This window comes from Urocitellus parryii, chromosome 5, assembly GCF_045843805.1.
Source record: "Urocitellus parryii isolate mUroPar1 chromosome 5, mUroPar1.hap1, whole genome shotgun sequence".
NCBI classification, from domain to species: domain Eukaryota; kingdom Metazoa; phylum Chordata; class Mammalia; order Rodentia; family Sciuridae; genus Urocitellus; species Urocitellus parryii.
Genome location: NC_135535.1, coordinates 93675226 through 93697102, shown reverse-complemented (window position 1 = coordinate 93697102; position 21877 = coordinate 93675226). Strand labels below are relative to the sequence as shown.

The following is a 21877-nucleotide window of genomic DNA, read 5'->3' as shown; positions in this document are numbered from 1 at the left end:
AGCAGTGCCTCTCAAACTTTAGGGAGCCTAAGAATGATTTGAGTGTTTTTGCCCACCAGTTCCAGGACCTCAACCTGAAGAAGACATGGGTTAAAGCAGTCTGTCCAGGGCCAAGAAATATTTACCTGAAGCAGGCAGCCTTCCACCAAACTTTGATAAACACTGTGACAAAGAGGAGAGCCATTTTGATTAAAAGAAGGGTGTCCAAATTTCTTTGATTATAAAAAAAAAAAAAGAAATCCTTTTGGAAGAGGATTTTTCCAAATGCATTTGATTTGTAGCAGTGGAGACCCAATGATGTCATTTGGGTCAGGGAATCCCTGTAAGTGTCTCTACTTGGTTTGGTCATTTACCCTCCTCTCAGCACTCGTTTGACCTTCCATGAATTCTCTTTTTTTTAATCCTAATAATTCTATCATCTATATTGATCTTTCAACTTCTTCAGTGTGTAGATAGTCTCTCTTTGTTAAAGACCTCATTTTAGTATCATTGATTTTGAATTCAGAGAAAATTTCCTTAAGTTTTAACTTGAAAGGGTTCTATCAAGATCCAATATAGCAGAAAAACACATAAATTTTACTCAGTCTTATATAGTATATGGTCATAACACCCGAAAAGCAATAAAGGCCTAAAAAATATACTGAAAGAAAGAATATTAACATACTATTATTTTGCTTCTAATGACTCGTTAAAACTCTAAAAATACCTTACAGGTTGCTTTTAATGGCTGAACCATCGTAAAAAGCTATACAATATTATTGGCATATAGGAAATTGTCATTTTCTGATGAGAGGAATTATCTATACTTTGAAATTACTTTATTAATATTAATGCATAGCATGTTAATGCACAAGCGTACTGGTTAACTTCTAGAAGGGTCATAATTGTTTTTTAAATAAAGTACACAGATAATATCCATAGATTTTTTCTCCTACATATTATCTCTCATACTAAAATGCATACAAATGTTCAACTGAAGAAAAAAACAACAAATACTGTGTTCATAAGACAGGTAGAGTCAAATACAGTTTCATAGGGCTGTCTCCCAAAGATCAATACTTGAAGAAATTTCCTGTGTGCTGCCATAAAATTTCAGAGACTTTTCATGGAGGAGAAGTGTTTCTTCAAGATTACTTCCACTGATGTTCTGGGCATTAAAATGATTTAGATTACAATATCTAAAAAAGAAAGAAAGAAAGCTTTTCTTAGGACCAGATGTAGAGGACTTGATAAATCATTTGCTTTCCTCCTGTGCTTGTCTACCTTTTATGATGGGTTCGTAGATACTGGCACAACGGGATGATTATTTAAGAGTGCTGTTCATCAGAACAGTCTTTTTATAAAATGGCAGGAGGAGTTTTCGTACACGTTAAGGCTCTCACAAGGACCTTTAGGTGGTGCTGTCTTATAATCTGCACTGAGCCCCTTCAATGCTACCAGTGAGACTGTGGAAGCCTGTTGACCTTCTGGATTTGACATTCAACATTTTGCAGCAAGGGAAAAAGTTGCCTGCACCCATAAAGACTTATGAGATGCACCGAGGACTTGTAAATATGGTGTTGAGACTATTTGACTCTTTTAGACCATTGTCAGAGAAGGGATCCATGACTATATTTCTAGAAATGTTCATTCTTCCACCCTCAACTCCTTGCCTTTCCTGAGTGTCTTGTAAATACCAGATACCATGCCAGGGAGGTATGGAATCATCCCCACATCACAGATTGGAAAACTGAAGTTCTTAGGGCTAAATAGATTTTTTTTTTAGGGTTTATATAAACAATAGTAGACAGAGCCTGGCTTTAAAACCAGTACTTGGTTATTTTAAATCCTCGACCTTTTCTATGGCATGCTGGTCCTAAAACTATCTAATATTGCCCACTGTATTCCTAGTGCCTAGACCAGGACTTAATATGCTGCTGATGTTCAATAAATATTTATCCAAGAAACAGAGAAATATGATCTAGAAGTTCAATTTTATCAAATATACATAGGATTACCAAGACCAAAACCCAACAGAAGATCGGTTTTTGATACGAGAAGATTTCAAAAACTAATTGTACCTTTGTTTCCTTCTCAATATACTGCTAAAAATAACTTCAGGAGAACGAATACCACCTGAATAACTCTGATTATTTCTCTCTGATTTATGTTGCTTTCAATAATTGTTACAGGTTATGCACAGATAATTACTTGTTATCATTGACAAAATAAGGGCAGCAATCGCACCTTTAGATGTATTTTACAACAGTGTCATTGTTATAAAAATCAATGCTCTCTTGCCCCTTGCCCTCAAACACCTTTATTTTTATTTTAGCATCCAATATGGGATACATTTTTACATTAAGCACGTTAAGTATATTTGCCTAATATTACTTTTCAGCAGGGAAAAGACATTTCATCTGCTTCATTCCTTCACCCCCAAACAGGCTAGCTTCAAGTATGACATGTCACCACTGCACTGTGTCAGATGTGGTTGAAGAGAACTCTAATATAGAGAGCAGGAGGCCAGAGGCTGTTTTCTCTTTGTCTTTGGTTTTGGTTCATGTAAGAGGTAATTCTGGCTTGACATTCATGGATAATTTCTAACTGTATTCTGCTGGGGATTTGAGGTGATGTCCCAGTGACCCTGAAAAACTTACTTGGGTTTTAGGATTAACACTAGGTTTGCATCCCATGGATATTTGTGGGAGGAGCACCTTTTGGTACTAATACAGACCTAAGGTCACCTGCATATTTGTAAGGATGTTGTTTCATAATGAATCCACTAACTTCAGTAGGACTGCTATGTTTTTGATAGATTTGCCACAATTACCTGGCTCTGAACAGGTAAATCTTGGGATCTGATAAAAATTGGATTGTGATAGGAAGTGTCCTGAGATCAATCCTGACTTATAAACATGTTTCACTAATACTGTCCCTGGGACGTGGTGAATCTCCTCATTCTTTGCGTCCTCTAATTCATTAGTGCTTGACAATAACAGTATAGAAATAAGTTGGAACCATGCCCTCCTCACTGTGGACACTCATCTCACCCCCTTCCATTCCCTAGGGCTCTTGGCTAACTTCTGACTTGGTGTGTCCAATCACAATGGCCAATAGGTCCCCAGGGAAGTGCATGCTTTCACACTGACAGAGTTGGTTCTACCTATTACTCTTTGGAGGCAAATTTTCTGCATTCTTCTTTCTTCTTGTGCAACATCCATTCTTTTCCTGTGGGGCTGCTGATCAATAAGTGGTAATGAGTGTAGTTACTTTAATTAAAGGGACTAGTTTTCCCCTAACAGACAAGAGTTAGGAGTTGTCACTCTTGTCTGGTACTTAGAAGGAGTTCCTATACCCTTAGGAGTAAAGAAGAATGGGCTTTGGAGACAACCAAATTTGTGTTTGAGTCCTAGGTATGAGAATGTGGTAAATTTGATTACTTGTCTTTGAATTTTAGTTTTTATATTTACACAGTGGTAAGATCTATGTGACAGGGAGGTGTTGGAAATTAAATGAAGTTGTTTGTATGTATATAGCATGCTAAGACACCATATGCTTGACACACGGAAATTAATTGTCCTTCATTCTTTGTTTTCTACTTTCTCCCCTCCTCCTCCTCCTCCTCTCCTCTCCTCCTCCTCCTCCTCTTCTTTTTTTTCCTTGTCTCTTTTAACCCCACCCCACCCCCATCTCTTCCCTAAAAATATGTAGGAGAAAAGAAAGTAGATGGAGATGGAGGCGATCTTGAAAGAATTAGATTCATTTTTGAATAAACTCTACATTATTACTTAGTACTTTAACTTTGGTTCCTCCAATCTCCAGTGCCTGGTATATTTTTATTCTTATCTCCTTCTCTATCTCTCAATTCCTTCCAGGAATTCATTTGTTGAACAATCACACTTGAATATTTTAATTTGAGCACTCATGTTAGCTTCATGTAGGCTGGTACTTTGCTTGGTTTAACTCTATTTCTCTGATACATGGAACAATGCTTATCATTTTGGTTGAATACATGAGTGAATGAGTAAATCCCTGGGCTAATAGATTCTGATTCCAGTGCAAATTCTATCTGAACTGAGTCCAAAATCATGGTCCTCTTGCTCACACCTCAGTATAGGTCTAGGAGAAGAATAAAAGGGAGGAAGAGGGGAGTACAAGGCTAAATCTGAGGTTATTATTATCATTACTAACATTTACAATTACTATTCTTTCTGTTTCTATTTTACAAACAAAGAAGCCCAGGCTTAGAGAGGTTAAACAGTTCCTGAAGTTCATACAGCTGATAAGTTGTGGAAGTGGATCTAACTAAGCTGACTCTGGAAACCACCTTCTAAACCACTTCATTGAAGACAAGTTCAAATCATACAGAAGGATAAAGAATGAGAATTTGAGAGACAGTGCAGATTTGTGTGAGTTGACAGATAGACATTCCTAATGAGTTTGGAGATGGTGGATGAAGAGGAAAGAGACTTTGCCTTCAATTTCAGTCTCCATTACTGAATCTGGTTTGCTGCAAAGCTGAGGAAATTCCTGTCAGATCTTTCTGTAACCCTCAGATTCTCTGATTTCATTTTCAATCTAAAGATGAGACTGGCACTTAAGGAAATTATATAGTCTAGAAGAACAATTTGAGAACTCATATACTTTGGAGGGTAAGAAATGCAGAAATCTGGGGAGCCTTAGGCTTTTAGTTTTGTTGCCCATTCCACCTTGCATGGGGTTTAAGTACCTCTCACCCTGGACCATGAGCTCCATGAGAGCAGGAGCATGGATGTCATTCTGTGAGCATTCATTCCCTTACTGGCTTTTCATCACTCAGTTGACTATACTACCTCCATGAAGCTAATGTTCCAAAAGAGATTTAGAAATGAAGGATTTAGGCAAGGGAGAAGTGATGACAAGTGAGATCATTTATGACTCAATAGATAAATGGAGGAAAGTAAGGAAAGTGCTTAGTTCCTGCTATATGGCAGACATTGCGCTTAACCCATTTACAAAATTCATTTCCCTAAAACCCGGAAGCGATTGATATTATTGTTTCTATTTTACAAGTGTGAAAACAGACACCCAGAGAGGTTAGAGAGTACACAGTCATCTAAGAATATGTGGGATATGGAAAGACAATGACCGGATGGTAGATGATACATATGCAGTCACTGAATGGTCTCAGGTGACTGGCTAAGAGATTTTTGCACCATTTTCAATTGACCTTGAAATGGTCACTGCTGATTTAAAGGCCTGAATGGGATCCAAATCTCAAGCATCATTAGATTCCTAGCTATTTGTTTAATAAAATTTGCTTTTAATGGTAATGATTTATTCATTCTTATTATCAATATGATTATTTCTAATTTTAAAGCGTTACTATGTAATGAAGATCAAAGTCTTATTTTATAATGCGTTTTAGAATTGAGTAAAGCACTATTTTATTAGGAGGATCGGTGGGAAAGTGGAGTCCAACGTGAAATTTCTTGCTCTGAACAATCTGTTAAATTTCTATAATGTGCTGATATGTCCATTCATGGCCTACTGGACTCCCATTGGCTCACTGATGGTTCCTGGACTAATATTTCATGGACTCAGAAATTGTTCATCTTACCACACACTTACTTACCTTTGCGAAACACTCCAGAATCCCAGGACGTTCAACAATGTTAATGATGCCAGCAAGAAGAAGAAGCTTTCTAAATTGCCTTTGTTTAATGTGTTTGGAAACCAATTGCCTGTTTGGAACAAATGTAATTGTTATTCAACTGCAGAGTTGTACGTTTCTGTGAATATTTTATCATTCCACAATTCATAGAGCTTTATTCGCTTCAATAATATCTACAAAGCAAAAAGCTCATCTAAGACTTTATTGTCAACATTCATTTAATTCTTTAATTAACAGTAAAATGATAAGCAAAGCACCCCAAATATTTTGAGGTGAAAAACAAAACCCTGGGTTTGGAAGGTAATCCTGATTATGCTATTAATTTGTAGGAAGCATGTTTGTCTTATTTATCCTTATATTTTCAGTATCTAGAGCAGTGTCTGGCACATGTCAGTTGTTTAGTAAATATGTATTGAATGAATGAAAAAAATTTTCATGATTAGAGAGTCTGTTGCATTTGCTAATTGTTAGACAAGTGAGATAATGCAGGTAGATGATAGGTGTTACATTATTTTAACAACTTAGATAAATCCCGGATTATTTTATAATACAATATACCTATGTCAAATTACTTCAATTGCTGATTGACATGGAGATTTTCTTTTGACTCAATGAATAATTTCTTCAATTTAATACCCCCCAATAAAGTATCCTCTCTTGCTTATGAGGTCAAATTGAGTATATACAAACTTATTCAGGATTAAAGGCAATTGCTTTAGTTTGCTCTTAAATATTGAATATTGATTAAAATCATTGCTATAATTTTCTTCCCATTTTCTATATCTACATGTATCTATATACACACTCAACATATCTTCAGTGGTTTCTGATACATTACTATTCAATATATTATACATATTACATATGCAACACTCAATTTAAAGCAATACTTCAGAAATAGCAATGGCATCTAGTATTAACAACTATACTACAGATATATAATATTATAGAATGTGTAAGTACAAACTTTATCCTTACTGAGAGAACTTAATTCAATTATAGTTCTGAATGGGTGGAATATTTTTTTAAAAAAATACGCATTAGGAGAGCAGAAACAGGTCAACCTTGAACATTGAAATGCCAACATTTTGGCATTTTGTTGTCTTTTTAAAGGAAAAGCTCCTACAATGGGTGAGGAAGGGGAGTACGGGACCACAACAAACAGTCTGTGCCTAAAAGGTTGGACCTTCAGTGCCATCTTTGGCAAATGGGTTGTGGAGTGCTACTTGCGCTGTAGCAACTGAGAGGCCATTGTTCCTTGGTCTTTCCCTTGACAGTGCAAACGTTTGAGTGGGATTTGAGTTAAATGCTCTGTTCAAGGTTGATAGCCAGCAAGTGCATAAGCACGACAGCTGTGATTAATTGTGCCATTTCCCATTTAAAGCTGTTTCTCTTCTGTCATTTAACTTCCCAATGACCATTATTGTGGATCAACCATGAAAATTAGCTTGTGTCCATTATAGTCTTGGACCCATAAATAAAAGCTGGTACTGAGTTTAGAGCTATTATGCAAGTTCTACTTCCCCATTTTATTAATTTGGTGCCATTACAAAGGAAATTTATGGTTTTATTGCTGTGTTGACATGATGCCTTCATCTGGTGTTTAAATGAGCAGTTTGAGTATTTCCCTATATACCTGTGTATTGGATATTGGGTGGCCCTTGTGTGTGTGCCTGTGTGCGTGCGCGCATGCACAAATATTTGGAACCAAATATTTGGTTGCACTTAAATGGGAGAGTTGGAGTAGAGGTCAAGATAAGGTGAGATAACATTCCACTTATTTTCAGGAAGAACTAAACTATCCTGCTAAGCCTATTCAAATAGTCCTATTTTCTTTTTCTCTTGAATTAATATCCCAATCATACTGCTGTCCTTTTCATTTCACATCAGTACTTTGCATGTCATGCGATTATACCATTTTATCACCGTGTTTCTCTGGCTAGAGTAAGAGGAGTTTGCACAGAGTATGTGAAGCTTCAGAATTAACATGACATTAATTCTTCTTGGAGCATGAATTTTGGTCCATAATAAGTAATTGAAAAGACTATCTTTATAATATAACAAAGTCAGATGAGGGAGAAGAATATAAATTTTGTAAGATCTTTAAAGGTAAAACATAATATTTCTAAGAGATTGTGCAATTACAGCAAATACCAGCCTTTCAGGAGACAATACCAGATCCACTGGCATGCCAACATTCTTGCTTCTGTCATTGGGGGGACACCGTGGCAGGCACAAATGAGAAGCACTGTGACTTGGTATATGAAATGTGGGGTGACAGGACAGAAGGATATAATGCTAGCAAGGTTAGAGAAAGGTGGTAGAAATTTAAAGATATACACAAAACACTTTTTGAGAGGAGTCATTTAGGAAATAAAATGGAAGACTGCCATATCACCTATTCAAATTCCTGATAATGCTCTTGTATTCCTTCTTTGATATCATTTTTAGTGTTCAGCTGTCTTGGCAGTGCTGGTCTTCACTCTGGTTCCATATTCTTTACTTATTTAGCTATAACCTGACACCGTCTACAGAGCTAACTTACATGGTGAACTCCACCGTAAAGAGAACCATTGTTTGAATTAATTGCATGGGACAAACACTAACAGCAAGATGGACAGAGATTCTTGGAGCTTGGCTTTACCTATACGGGTATTATCTATGTGATGAGGAATATGGGGAATAAAATGGGGTCTCAGGCAGACAGATTTTGAAGTCAAATCTTGCTTCTATTATTGGGCAGTTTTGTTACTGAGCAAGTAAGTGGACCATTTGAGCCTCAGTTTCTCCTAAAATGATGACACCAATACCTCCTTTGATGAGTTGCTATGAGAAGTAGAAGAGATGATGGTTGCCAAGGGCTGGACCCAGCGGATGCACTCCATAAACTTAGATTATCACACCCCTACCCTGTCCCTTTTAGAGGTAGCTCACAAGAAAATCAGATAATCAGAGCCCGATCTTGGGCTCGCTTTCTGTCGGATCTTTCCTCATGTTCTGTGTGCTTTTTTTTTTTTATCATTATCTCAGGACTGGTTGTAAAATGTTCCATTTAACATTGTCAGTTGACTCAGCTCTTAGGTACTATAACTTTATTTTAGTAGCTTATAAACTTTTATTGTCGTAATTCACATTTGTGCCATTTTTCATCTGACATTTCTAGTAGCTGATTGAAACCAGGAGCATCCTTGCAAAAGGAGACAAAGACTTCAGGTCTTGAATGAGACTAACTCAACTTTCTAGAACACTGCTCTTGAGGACAGGAAAGGGACAGCATGAGAAAGAAGGGCCAACATAAGAGTCTGGTGGCTCATTCATAAATGCTCACAGCAATCCCTAGTTCCGTGTTAATAATGTAAACTACTAGTTTGTAATGAGTGTTAGAATGTTGAGGTAGCAGAGCACCGGTGAAATACTTGGCATTGGGTGAAATACTTGGCATTGTTCAGAATTCTCCCAAATAGCACTTACTCAGCTTTATCTATGTGTTCATTGAAAATCACTTTTTAGAAATTTCCATGCGCCAGGAAGTGGACATTCCAAGTTGCTTAAGAGAAGAAATTAATTAGAAAGGGACATGATACTAATACTCTGGAGCATTAGACTAAATAAAACTAAAATGTTTCTATTTATTTTAACTTATATGGCCATTTTAGTAATAAACAGACCATAGAATTCTCTAGACCAGTTCTTTTATTTTATAGACCGACTCACAGAAAGGTAAAGCGAGGTATTACATCACAGAGCCCTCATCTTCCCGCCCTTACAACAAAGGTACTGTGATAGTCCCTTACTAAGGGAATTGCCATTGTTATGACTTTTCTTAGCTCCATAGTTAAAAATGTCTGGTGGCAGTCTTTGAAATAGCTTTACCCAAGTTCTTTCTTAAACACCCAGTACAATACAATACAAATCCTGGGACTCACATTCAACCAACTGTGTGGGCTTTGAAGAAATTTACATTACATTTACAGTTGTTAAAACTGGATTGAGAAACATACATACATGGAGGCCCACACATGCTATGTTACTGAAAAAACATGACATTGCTAATATGAAAGGGAAATACATTGTATTCTACTCCGATTGTATGCCCTATATTTAAGGCCATACATTTCGTGTTCTGCTTTGGGTGTCTCAGCCTCACAGAGCCCCAGAAGCCTAACTGTGTGTTTCCCAGTTCTCCTTTCATATGCTCCCCATCCGGAAGGAAAGTTCCCACATGATTAGTTCCCCTCTTAGCCACATCAGCTGCAGTTTACCTAGGCCACAAGCTGACAGATTTCACCTCCCTGCCAGCCCTCAAGATTATTCAAACAAACCAATCACGTCCTCCTGCAGGAATCAGGGATCACCACATCCCTTGGTTACTGCAAAACCTGCACCCTGTGCACCCTGCTGGTTCACACTATTGCTGGGCACCAGCCCCATGTGATCCTGCATGGCAAGCTGTACCCTCTTCTCCCTTAATGCGAGTATCTATGGCCAGTAAACTGCTGTGATTCACTTATGCCCAGTTCAGAAGTATGTTTTCAGCGACCTCAACCTATCTGGGGAGCAGTGGGGAGAGCCTTCCTTACCAAGTGGACTAATAGGAGGTGACCAGAATATGGTCCCACCACAGAAATCAAGGTCAGTTCTAGAAAGAATATTAGTAGCCATGACTCTGGTGCATAATTACTGATTTTTTTTTTCTGAGGGAAAGGAGGAAGGATATTCCTAGCTCTACCTCTACACCACTACCCAGTACCAAATATTTCTACTTCAGGGAGAGCAACTCCCATGAAACCACAGGACAAGAAGCAATGAGAACAGAAGACAGGCAGGGTATACTCCATCAAAGAGGTTTAATACGCAGAATTAAAATGTAGGTATGAATTCTGGGTGGAGAAGATAGCCAGTAATGCTTGACACTGTAGTCAACAAGCATTCTATCTGAGCAGTGTTAGGGAACCTGAAGGTGCTATGGTTAGACGTCTCACTTCAGCCAAGCAGTCTAGTTGCTACAGTAACTTGGGCTTTAGTGGCACACATTCACTGTAGACCAACAAAAATATCTAGACACACTTCCAATTGATAAACTTGGCCTCAGTAAATCTCTCCTTTTGAAGAGGAGTCAATAGAAACAAGACCAATATGGGAAATAAAAATGACTATGATACATATTATTACCTCTGCTTATAAGAAACAACCCTAGCACAGAATGGCAAAGTTAAAATAATACTAAAAATGATAAGGAAGAGGAACTCATAAGAAAAAAGAAGGAAAAAAAAACTAGTATGTTTTCATTGCTGTGTCAGAATTCCAGAGAAAGTAAATTTAAGGAGGAAAGATTTATTTTGGCTTATGGTCTTAGATATTCCAGTCCTCGGTCAGATGGCTCCATCTATCAGCTCATGGCAGCTAGAAGCAGGAGGTACAAGAAGGTGTGTATGTGTGTGTGGAGAGAGAGAGAGAGAGAGAGAGAGAGAGAGAGAGAGAGAGAGAGAGAGAGAGAACAGGGCCAGGAACAAGATATACCCTTATATCCTTCCAGGGGGCACACCTCCAGTAACCTTTTTCTCTAACTAGGTCCACCTCCTATAGCTTTCAGGTAAAGTTTAATTCAAAGGGAAAAGAATTCAAAGGGACCCCAGGGAACTTTTTATATTGATATAAAGTACAATCTGAATTAAAGATTTGTTAATGGACATATCTTAAGTAATGAAAACAAAACAAAGTCTTTTGGAAATATAGGACAGAATAGAAAATCAATTCTCATGAATGGTTATATCACACTGTCGGTTTTTTGGTGTAACAGGCAAATAGTTAATAACATGGAAAATCAGAATAACGTGATTGATAAAAGTTTAAAGAGCACAACATTGTTTAGTATAAAGAATATACCCTTTCATAAAATCTGAAATAAATCAATAGCAAACAAAAACTCCTAGAAATTAAAGACATGGCTCTCTAATAACAAACTGGTTAAAGTATAAATAAGATCTATAATCACAAAGTAGTTAGAAAATGAGAAAAGTAGATTTACAAATTTAGAGATGCAAATTTTGCTCAGATATACATTTAAAGGCACATAGGTTTTCTTATTTATTTATTGTGGTGTTGAGGATGGAACCCAGGATTGCTCTACCATTGAGTTAAATGCCCAACCTTTTTTATTTTCTTATTTTGAGACAGGGTCACACTAAGTTGCCCGGATTGGCTTCAAACTTGCTATGTTCCTGGTTTAGCCTCCGTAGTCACTGAGATTATAGGCATGTGTCACCGTACCCAGTTCAGGTTTTCATTTTTAAAGTAAGAATAATGATGAATAAACTAAATATTTAAGATTAAAAATTTAAAAATAAATATTATAGATCTAAAGAAAATAAGAGGAAGGAAATAAACATGAGAGAAGCAAATCAATATATTAAAATAGATTTAATAGTTCTAAAAGCTAGTGAATCATTGAAAGAAAGTATAACAAAATACATAAAACTGAAAAATCCAATCAGGATACATGACAAAAAAAATACAGAGGAAACAACAAGGTTTGGTTATGAATATGCAATATTAGTACCAAATATTATGGAAATGGAGTGATTATTTGTGAAAATATTTATTGCCAAAATTAAGCCAAGAAGAAATGAAAATAATTAATAGCCAATAATAATGAGGAAAAGTCATAAAGAATGATCTTCAAATGAGACATTAGGTCAGGAACAATGGCACATGCCTGTAAATCACAGTTATTAAAGAGAGTGAGGAAAGGAGGATCACAAGTTTGGTATCAACCTAGGCAACTTAGGGAGACTCTGTCTCAAAATAAAAACAAAAATTAAAGGGCTGAGGATGCAGCTCAGTGGTAGCGTATCCCTAGGTTCAACCCCCAATACTGGGGGATAAAAAAAAAAGAGAAAGTCTGTTGACAAAAGATGTGTATCATCATAATTCCAATGGTATTTTTTTTCACTGAAGTGGAAAAAACAATCCTAAAATTCATATGGAACCACAAGACTCCAAATAGCTAAAGCAAACTTGAACTAGAGGCTTTGTTCTAAATATACCACAAAGTTAAAGTAATCCAAACATAAGATACTGGCATAAAAACAAACACATAGACCAACAGAGCCCAGAAACAGAGCCCACAAACCTGCACATTTACAAACAACTGGTTTTTAATAAAGGTATCAAGAACAGGCAATAGAAAAAAGACAGTCCTCAACAAGTGGTTCTGGGAAAACTGAATAACCACATGCAGAAGAATGAAATCAGACTTAATCCACAACATATCAACTGGAAATGGATTAAAAACTTAAACTAAGATCTGAAACGTAAAATTGATACAAGGAAACCTATGTTTTCTTGTGTTAATAAGGGAAGGGAAGCTGCTTCAGTGATACTGATCTGGACAATAATATCTTGAATATGGCCCCAAAAGCACAGGCATAAAAGCAAAAATAGACAAATGGGTTCATTGTACTAAAAATCTTCTGACCAACCAAAGAACACAAAAAACTGCAAACAAACAAAAAGGACTTAGCAGAGTGAAAATACAAATCCACAGATCCACAGATTGGGAGAAAATATTTGCAAATCTTATGTTGGATAAGGGGCTAATATTTAAAATACATAAGGAACTCCAAAATTCTCAGAAATACAAAAAATTGAATAACTCAATTTTTAAAAAATGGGCTAAAAGGCTGGGATTGAAGCTCAGTGGTAGAATACTTGTCTACTATGTTGAGGCCCTGAGTTTGATCCGCAGGGTCCCGGGTTGGGGGGGAAGCAAAGGATAGATATTTCTCACAAGAGATACACTAGCCAACAGATACAAGAAAAAAGGCCTGTTGTCACAACATCAGGAAAGATGAAAACTGAAGCCCGTAGGAGATATCACTTCAGATGTGTTAAAATGGCTATTGCTATAGTTTGGATCTGGAATGTCCTCCAAAGTTCCATGTTTTAAAGGCCTGGTTACCAGCCGGTGGCACTATTGGGAATAGGTAGGACCTTGGAGGTGGGTCACTGGGGGCATTTGCATTAAAAGGGATATTGGCAAGCAGATTTCTTCTCTCTCTTTGCTTCTTAGCTGCCATGAGGTTAACAGGCCTCCTGTGCTATGTGCTCCCACCAGGATGCTATGCACTCCCACTAGGATGCTATGCTTTGCCACAGACTCAAAAACACTGGAGTCAAATGACCGTGGACTGAAATCCTGAGACAAAGCCAACCTTTTCTCCTTACAAGTTGATTATCTCAGGTATTCTGTCACTAATTCAGCTATTACCAAAAAGATGAAAGATAAGGGTTGGTGTGGCTGTGTTGGTGAGAAAGTAAATAAGTGCAGCCATTACTGAAAACTGTAAGGGGGTTCCTCAAAACACTAAACATAGAATTACTAAGTGATCCAGAAATCTCACTACCATGGAATTGACATTAGTATGTTTAAGAGATGTCTGTACTCCCATGTTCACTGTTGCATTATTTGTAACAGCCAAGACCCCAAAACAACTAACCTGCCCCTGAACGAGTTAAAAAAAATGTGTTACACATTCATAACACAATACTATCCAGCCTTAAGAAAATTCTGATATTTGCAACTACAAGGTTGAGGATATAATATTGTATTAAGCAAAATAAACCTGGCATAGAAAGACAAATATTCCATGATTTCAGTTACATATAGAATCTAAAAACGGCAAACTCAGAAGCAGAGAATAAACTGGTGGTTACTAGAGGCTCAGTGGGAGACGGAAAGATACAGAAAGATGGACATGTTGGTCAAAGGGTAGAATTTCATTTTGACAGGAAGAGTAAGTTCTGAAGATCTGTTGCACAGCATGGTACTATAGTTAATAATAATGAATTGAATATTTAAAAATAACTATAAGAGGGAATTTTAAATGTTCCTAACACACACACACAAAATAAGTATGTGAGGTACTGGATATGTTCTTTAGCTCGATTTGATCATTGCACTGTGTCTATATGTATCAAAATATCACTGTACTCCCTAAATACATATAATTATTATTAATCAATTCAAAATAAAACAAGGAGACATTAGGTCCTGACTGTATCTCTTAAGTTTCATGGAAAAACTGGGTATTTCATCTGGATTTTTCCAGAACACAGCAAAAGAATCATAATTGCTACCAAGTATTACCCCTTGAATGTACAAAACAATGATTTAATATTGGAAAAAAACTATTAATTAAACATACAATAATGATAGATTCAATAATAAAAACAAGTAGGTGATCTCAAGAGCTAATTAACAAGCCTCCAAGAAAATTTAACTTATTTAAATATCAGAAAACAAGAAATTTCTTATGATAAAGTGCATCTTTTTTTTTTTTAAGAGAGAAAGAGAGAGAGAGGAGAGAGAGAATTTTAATATTTATTTTTTAGTTTTTGGCAGACACAACACCTTTGTTTGTATGTGGTGCTGAGGATCAAACCCGGGCTGCACGCATGGCAGGCGAGTGCGCTACCGCTTGAGCCACATCCCCAGCCTGAGATAAAGCACATCTTTTAGGCTATCTTTATAAACCTACAATATACTTCATAGAAAAATACTAAAGATGCATATTAAGTTCTTGAAGAAGATAAAATGTGACTGCTCTGGAGTTTTGAATCCTGATAGAGATGCAAAGCAGAAGAGGAAATATTGTAATAAGGAGGGAGGTGTGCAAGGAAAGATGAAATATTGGGGAATGACACTGGCCAAGTAATATTGTCCTATTGTGAACATGTACACAATTATGTATAACTATAATGAACCAATAAAATATGGAAAATATATTAGAAATAAGGATAAAAATTATATATATTTAAAGATGAGAAAATTTTGCTGAAAACTTGAAGAGATCAACTTACATACCCTTAAAATTTGCTAAGAAAGTTTAAAAACTCTTCGTCCCTACCCTGTCCTTGTTTACACCCCTTATATCAAAGGAGTCATTTGGTATTTGTTTTTTAAAGATTGACTAGCTTCACTTAGCATAATCTGCTCTAATGCCATCCATTTCCCTCCAAATTCTATAATTTTGTCATTTTTTAATGCAGAGTAATACTTTTGTACAGATGAAGACATGAACATTAATAATTTTACTATACAATAATGATAATCCCAGCAAATTGTAGTGAGGGGAAACACTAATTGCAAAAGAAAAAAGAGCATAAAATTCCTGCAATATTATCAACAAGAAATTCTGAGATACATATGAAAAAAAGAAAATTTATTGAACTGAGTTGAAGAATATTGAATAAGGGCTAGGGTTGTGGCTCAGTGGTAGAGTCCTTGCCTAGTTCGAGTGAGGACTGGTTTCGATCCTTAGCACCACATAAAAATAAATAAATAAAATAAAGTTATTGTGTCCATCTATAACTAAAGAAAAATATTATAAAAAGAATATTGAATACATGATAAAGCCATGTAGATGGGGAATATAACTCAGTGGCAGAGCAGTTTCCTAGCATGAGAAAGGTCTTGAGTGCCAACCCCACTACTTCAAAAGAAAGACACAGGGAATATATATATATATATATATATATATATATATATATATATATACACACACACACCCACACCCACACACACATCCACACACACACATAACATATTGTAAAGAGTTTAGTTTTTAAAAAGTAAAAAAAAAAAGTTTTATTTTTCATTTTATTGAAACAAGATAAGTTTGGGTAAAACTGATAAAAATAATTCTAAAATTCATCTGGAAGTATAAATCAGATAGAATGTGGTATCAATAATTGAAAAATAACCATAAAGAGAACTGTGATTAGTTACACCATTTGACCCAGCTATCCCTCTCCTTGGTTTATACCCCAAAGACTTAAAAACAGCATACTTCAGAGACACAGCCACATGAATGTTTACAGCATCACAATTCACAATAGCTAAACTGTGGAGCCAACCTAGATGCCCCTCAATAGATGAATGGATAAAAAAAATGTGGCATATATACACAATGGAATTTTACTCAGCAATAAAAGAGAATAAAATCATGGCATCTGCAGGTAAATGGATGGCATTGGAGAAGATAATGCTAAGTGAAGTTAGTCAATCCCCCCAAAACAAATGTCAAATGTTTTCTCTGATATACGGAGGCTGACTCATAGTGGGGTGGGGTGGGGGAGCATGGGAGGAATAGATGAATTCTAGATAAGGCAGAGGGATACGAGGGAATGGGAGGGGGAAGGGATTAGCAAGGATGGTGGAAGTACATGTATGAAGACACGAATTGGTGTCAACATACTTTATATACAACCAGGGATATGAAAAATTGTGCTTATACCTGTAATAAGAATTGTAATGCATTCGCTGTCATTTTTTTAAATCAATAAAAAATTCAAAAAAGTAATACCATATACGAAATATATCATAAAATTATAATAATTAAAAGGAGTATGATATTAAGCTAAAGTCAGGTGACAGCTAAAGGGAATAGAACAGAATAGTTCTGAAATAGTTATAAGATAACATAGGAACAACATGTTAAAAGATATATTACTAATTGCTTAATTTAATTCCATTCATTCTATAGTTATGGGATATTTATGATGTAACCAACTTTTCACAACATATGCCAATTACATTGTAAAACAAGTTATTTGCTTTAACATCACAATGAAATTCACTTGGATAAGAAAATTAAATTTAAAATGTTAAGCCATTAAAGTTCCACAACCAGTGATGAATGAAATAAAATTAATCACAATGAAAAATATTGACAGATTTGATGACATATATCAGCAGAACCTGTGTAAAACAAACTAGTCTATAAAATTACAATATTGAGTCAAAACCAGAAAATCTCGCTTATTTGCTGAGGCTGGCTTTGAACTTCTGATCCTCCTGCCTCAGCCTCCGGAGCAGCTGGGATCACAGTCATACACCATCACGCCTGGCCCATTAGATTTTTTAAAAAAGTAATTTCATGGTGCTGGTAACCTTGCAAACGCACAAAATTGTTGACACAAAATTGAAATGGGTTTTATATCCTGCTTTATTTTAAGCACACTTTCACTTCACTATTGCTTTTTGCTTGGGAGCAAAGAAGTGTGCAATTACAAAGAAGTACTAGTCATTCTCCAGGGTGGATATACTTCTGCACCATGGGAAATAAACCTAGGGTAGTAAAAAGAGCTTTGGAATCAGGAACCCACCATTGCTATATAACTGTGGCAACTCATATAACTTTCTGAGCTCATTCTCTTCTTCGATATATTGGGGCTACAAGTATCTACCCCCAAAGAATTGTGACGATTTAATGAAATAATATCTTTGTGAAATGCATATAGCAAGGTCTGCATATAACTGACACTTAATAAATGTTAATTTCTTTCCTTCCTCCTTTCAGTAACCTGATTTAAATGCTTCATTTGAGATTCATAGCTCTCCTACCTGAGTTAATTTTTAAAACACATTAATTTTCATGATACCTGAAGGAAATAATACCTAACAACTGAATTCTAACTTGACTTTTCTCCAATTTTTCATATTTATCTAATAAGAACTCACGTTATTATTACCTTTAATTTACAGACAACGAAACAGAGGCACAGAGCAGCCGAACTGTTTGCCTAAAGTCATATAAAGGAGACAGAATAAATATTTGTTGAATGAGTGGATGAGCTGAGTTTGGGCCTTAGATCCACACATGCTCAATACTTTGCTCTGGATCATAATGTCTGCATTTCGACTTCAATTTGCATTTTCAGTTCTTGAGAATTGTGGATAAAAATGCAGTCAGGTTGCTGTTTCCAGGAAGGGACACAGTGTCTTTCAAAATTGGACAGAAATCACTAGGCATTGTTCACCTGAACTGCAGAGAGAACAAGCGTGGATGATATTTGCCATAACAAGCTTTCTTGTAAGGGTGAGTTCATTCTTTTGAAGAGCTTTGGGAGGGAAAAACCCATCAAGATAGTGTGTTCTCATGATGATTTCAATGAATTATCATGGAAATGAGTTTTAGAAGAGAGGTAATGCTTTGTGATAATAGCCCGATAATGCCATTAGCTATGAACTGTAATTGTAATAGCATTAGTCAAATGAATATATCTGATATTAATTTGAGTGTCAAATATTTCTGTAAGGTTCTTCTTGTTAATTAAACATCAGCCTTGGCATTATTAATTCAGTATCTAGTCAGTGCTTGCACATAGTAGGAACCCAATATGTATTTGTAGGCTGAATTAATAGATCAGTCTTTAAGTGGAGTTATTTAAAATAGTAAAATATTAAATTTGAATAATTTCATGGACAGAACTAAAATTGATTTTTTTTTTTTGCCTAGGAGCTACTTGTTAGTACAGTCTGTCCTTCATTTGCAACTCTACTTAGTTAATAGCAAAGACTTATTAATTTCAGAATTTTAGAAGAAAGCCTCTCTCATCTTTTGCATATTTGGAGGGAAATAGCCTTTTTTTCTCAAATGATTTTAATTCAAGTATAGAGTTCATGCCTTTTATCCTGTGTCATTTTAAAATCGAGAAGACATTTTCTGGCTTGCCTCAAGCACCTGAATATCAGTGAGCGTGATCATGCTTTCAGTAGTTTGGAATCACTGTTCATGATCACCAACACCAACTGGGCTTTCAACATTGACACTGATCTTGACACCTGGCTTCTAAATCATCTTTTCTTGCTCTCAGCAAGTCCACCACTCTCTGCTCTCCCACTCCTCATCCTCATCCCCTTTGCTCTCACAGGTAGATTACTGCATATTCATAAAGGGAGGTGGAGGTTGGGGGGCTTCAAAGGGAGACTCCAGCCTCTTCCCAGTATTAGAACTATGTATCTCTTTGCATTTGTACCACTTTCTCTGTTGCCTTCTGTTTCAGTGCAGGAAAAAAGATAGAAATCAATCTCTCTTGGGTGGTTCCCAACAAAACTCCCTGTCCACTTTCTTAGGTTCCTGCTTTCATCAGTTCTGTCTTCTTTCACCTGCATTTTGAACTTCTCCATATATATCAGGTATTATCATCAGTTAAATACACTCAGGCATCTCCCCAAAATAAAGAAGTATCTTCAACCCACACATAAAGTTCCCAGATAAAATACAGGATTCCCAATCACATCTGAATTTCAGAATAGTAGTGAGTTACGGTGGATTAACATATTTAGCATGTCTTAAATACTTCATAAATAGTTTTTTTTGTATATGCTCCCAATATTGCATGGCACATGTTTAAATACTGAAAAAAATCTTTCACTGTTTGTCTTAAATTCAAATTTAACCACTCATCCTCTATTTTTATTTGCTAAATCCAGCAGTCCTACCCATATCCCTTTCTAACCACCACTCATTTCTTAAGTCTTCTGCAGCCCCAAGTTCTTCAGATGAGTTACTTGAACATGATGTCTTTATCTCCTTACTACTAGATATTGTTCAGCCTACTGCAATCTTTGCATTTCCATTTCACCATTGAATGGTTCCTATTAAAGTTATCAGTGACCATAATGTAGCTAAATTTTATGGACACTTTCTTCATCCTACTTGATTTCAAGTAGTATTGACACATGTACCATCCCCTGCTTGAACAATCTTCTTTTATATTTAGTGAACACACATACACATCACCTGTGTGAATGCATCATGTGCATATATACGCACATGCGTGCGCACACACACATACTCATGTAAATATACATATGTGTGTATGTAACATATAGGATACGCCCTCTCCCCAGCTGCTTTCTTTGCCAGGCTATTTCATCTCCATTCAGTCTCTAATGTTGAACATTTCAGATCTAAGCCCTGAGCTTCTTTTTTCTTCATTCTTAATATCCACACTAGGTAATTTTATTTAGTTTTATGATTTCATTTTTATGCCAAAGGTTTCCATATTTATGTATCTAATCAAGGTCTTTATTTCTGAGCTCCAGATATTTCTATTTAGATGTTCTGTGGTTATGCCAAACTTAGCATGCGAAAAAGTGAATGAGTGACAAATTTTAAAATCCATTCTTCTTCTAGTCTTCATTTAGTAAATGGAATCTTTGCCCACCCAGTGAGTTACTCAAGGCAGCTGAGATGCTTCCTTGGTGCCACCTCCTCCCTCCTGCATCCTACTGCATCTTAACTATCAAAACCATCACTAAGGGGCTGGGGTTGTGGCTCAATGGTAGAGTGCTTGCCTAGCATGTATGAGGCTCTGGGTTAGATTTTCAGCACCACATATAAACAAATAAAGGTCCATCAACAACTAATAAAATATTTAAAAAAAACCATCACTAAGCACTTTTTATTCTACCTTTAAAATAGAGCTTATCCCCATTCATTTCTCTCCACATGCCTTCTCCCTCTCTAGTTTATCACTTAGATTTGACTAAATTGTTTCAATTATACCCTTCTTGCTTCTCCCAAATCATTCTTTTTATCTTCCAAATTATACTACCTCCACAGATCTTAAAACACCAATCGAACATATCACTCATCTAAAATGTTTTTTATATTTTATTATTACATTCAAATTTTTAAAAAATGCCTGTAAACTAGACATTCCACATGATTTTTTCTTTAACTCCCCAACTTCACTTCATGGCATTCTCTCCTTTTCTGGAAAAAACAAACAAACAAACAAACAAACAAACAAACAAAAACCCCAGCCTTCTCTGATTTCCCCTTATTCATCTAGCAATTCTCTACCTCTGGGCCTTGTTAAATGTGCTCTCTATCAGAAATATATCATACCTAGGCTCAACACACTAAATACCACACATCCTTCTTGTTTCATGTTCAATACCATTTCTAGGCACTCAGTGTGGATATGCATGTGTATCTAAGCTACCCAGACTTATACATTTGCCATATAGAGAAGGAGGCTCTTCTAATGACATGGGTCCATGAGACTGTGAAGAATCTCAGAGTACTGCTTCCTAGCATCTCATCCCAGTCTGGACCAGGAATTGAAGTTGAGCAGGACAACTGAGCTTTGGATTTATAGAATACATTCTTTTTCTGAAGAATTTTAAAGTGTCACGCCAAAATACAACATGGCAAAACATCATGCCTATGACATCATTGTGTGTGGAAGACTTTGCATCTAATTCTGACTGATGGTCATGAGCAGAGTTTGACAGTGGGAGTTGTTGGGGGCCTGTCCAGTTAGCTACAGGAATGCTGTCACTGAGCCAGTTGACAAACAAATAGGCATGTTCCTGGTTCAATGTGGGTTACTGGGTAGCAGGCCACTGCTTTTCTTCTCTGAACTTAAAAATCTGCAGTCTCAAAA

General features: G+C 36.3%; 1 protein-coding gene across 1 annotated transcript in view; it reads right to left on the bottom strand.

Annotated features, from left to right (window-relative positions):
• Positions 1-1030: 1030 nt before the first annotated feature.
• The window catches only part of Slc15a5 (solute carrier family 15 member 5), an 87432-nt gene continuing 66585 nt past the window's right edge, over positions 1031-21877 (bottom strand). The window contains exons 8-9 of the mRNA XM_026391961.2: positions 5597-5705; positions 1031-1178 (exon numbers count right to left, since the gene is read on the bottom strand). Of these exons, the coding sequence (XP_026247746.2) occupies positions 1031-1178; positions 5597-5705 (257 nt within the window). The remainder of the gene's footprint in view (positions 1179-5596; positions 5706-21877) is intronic.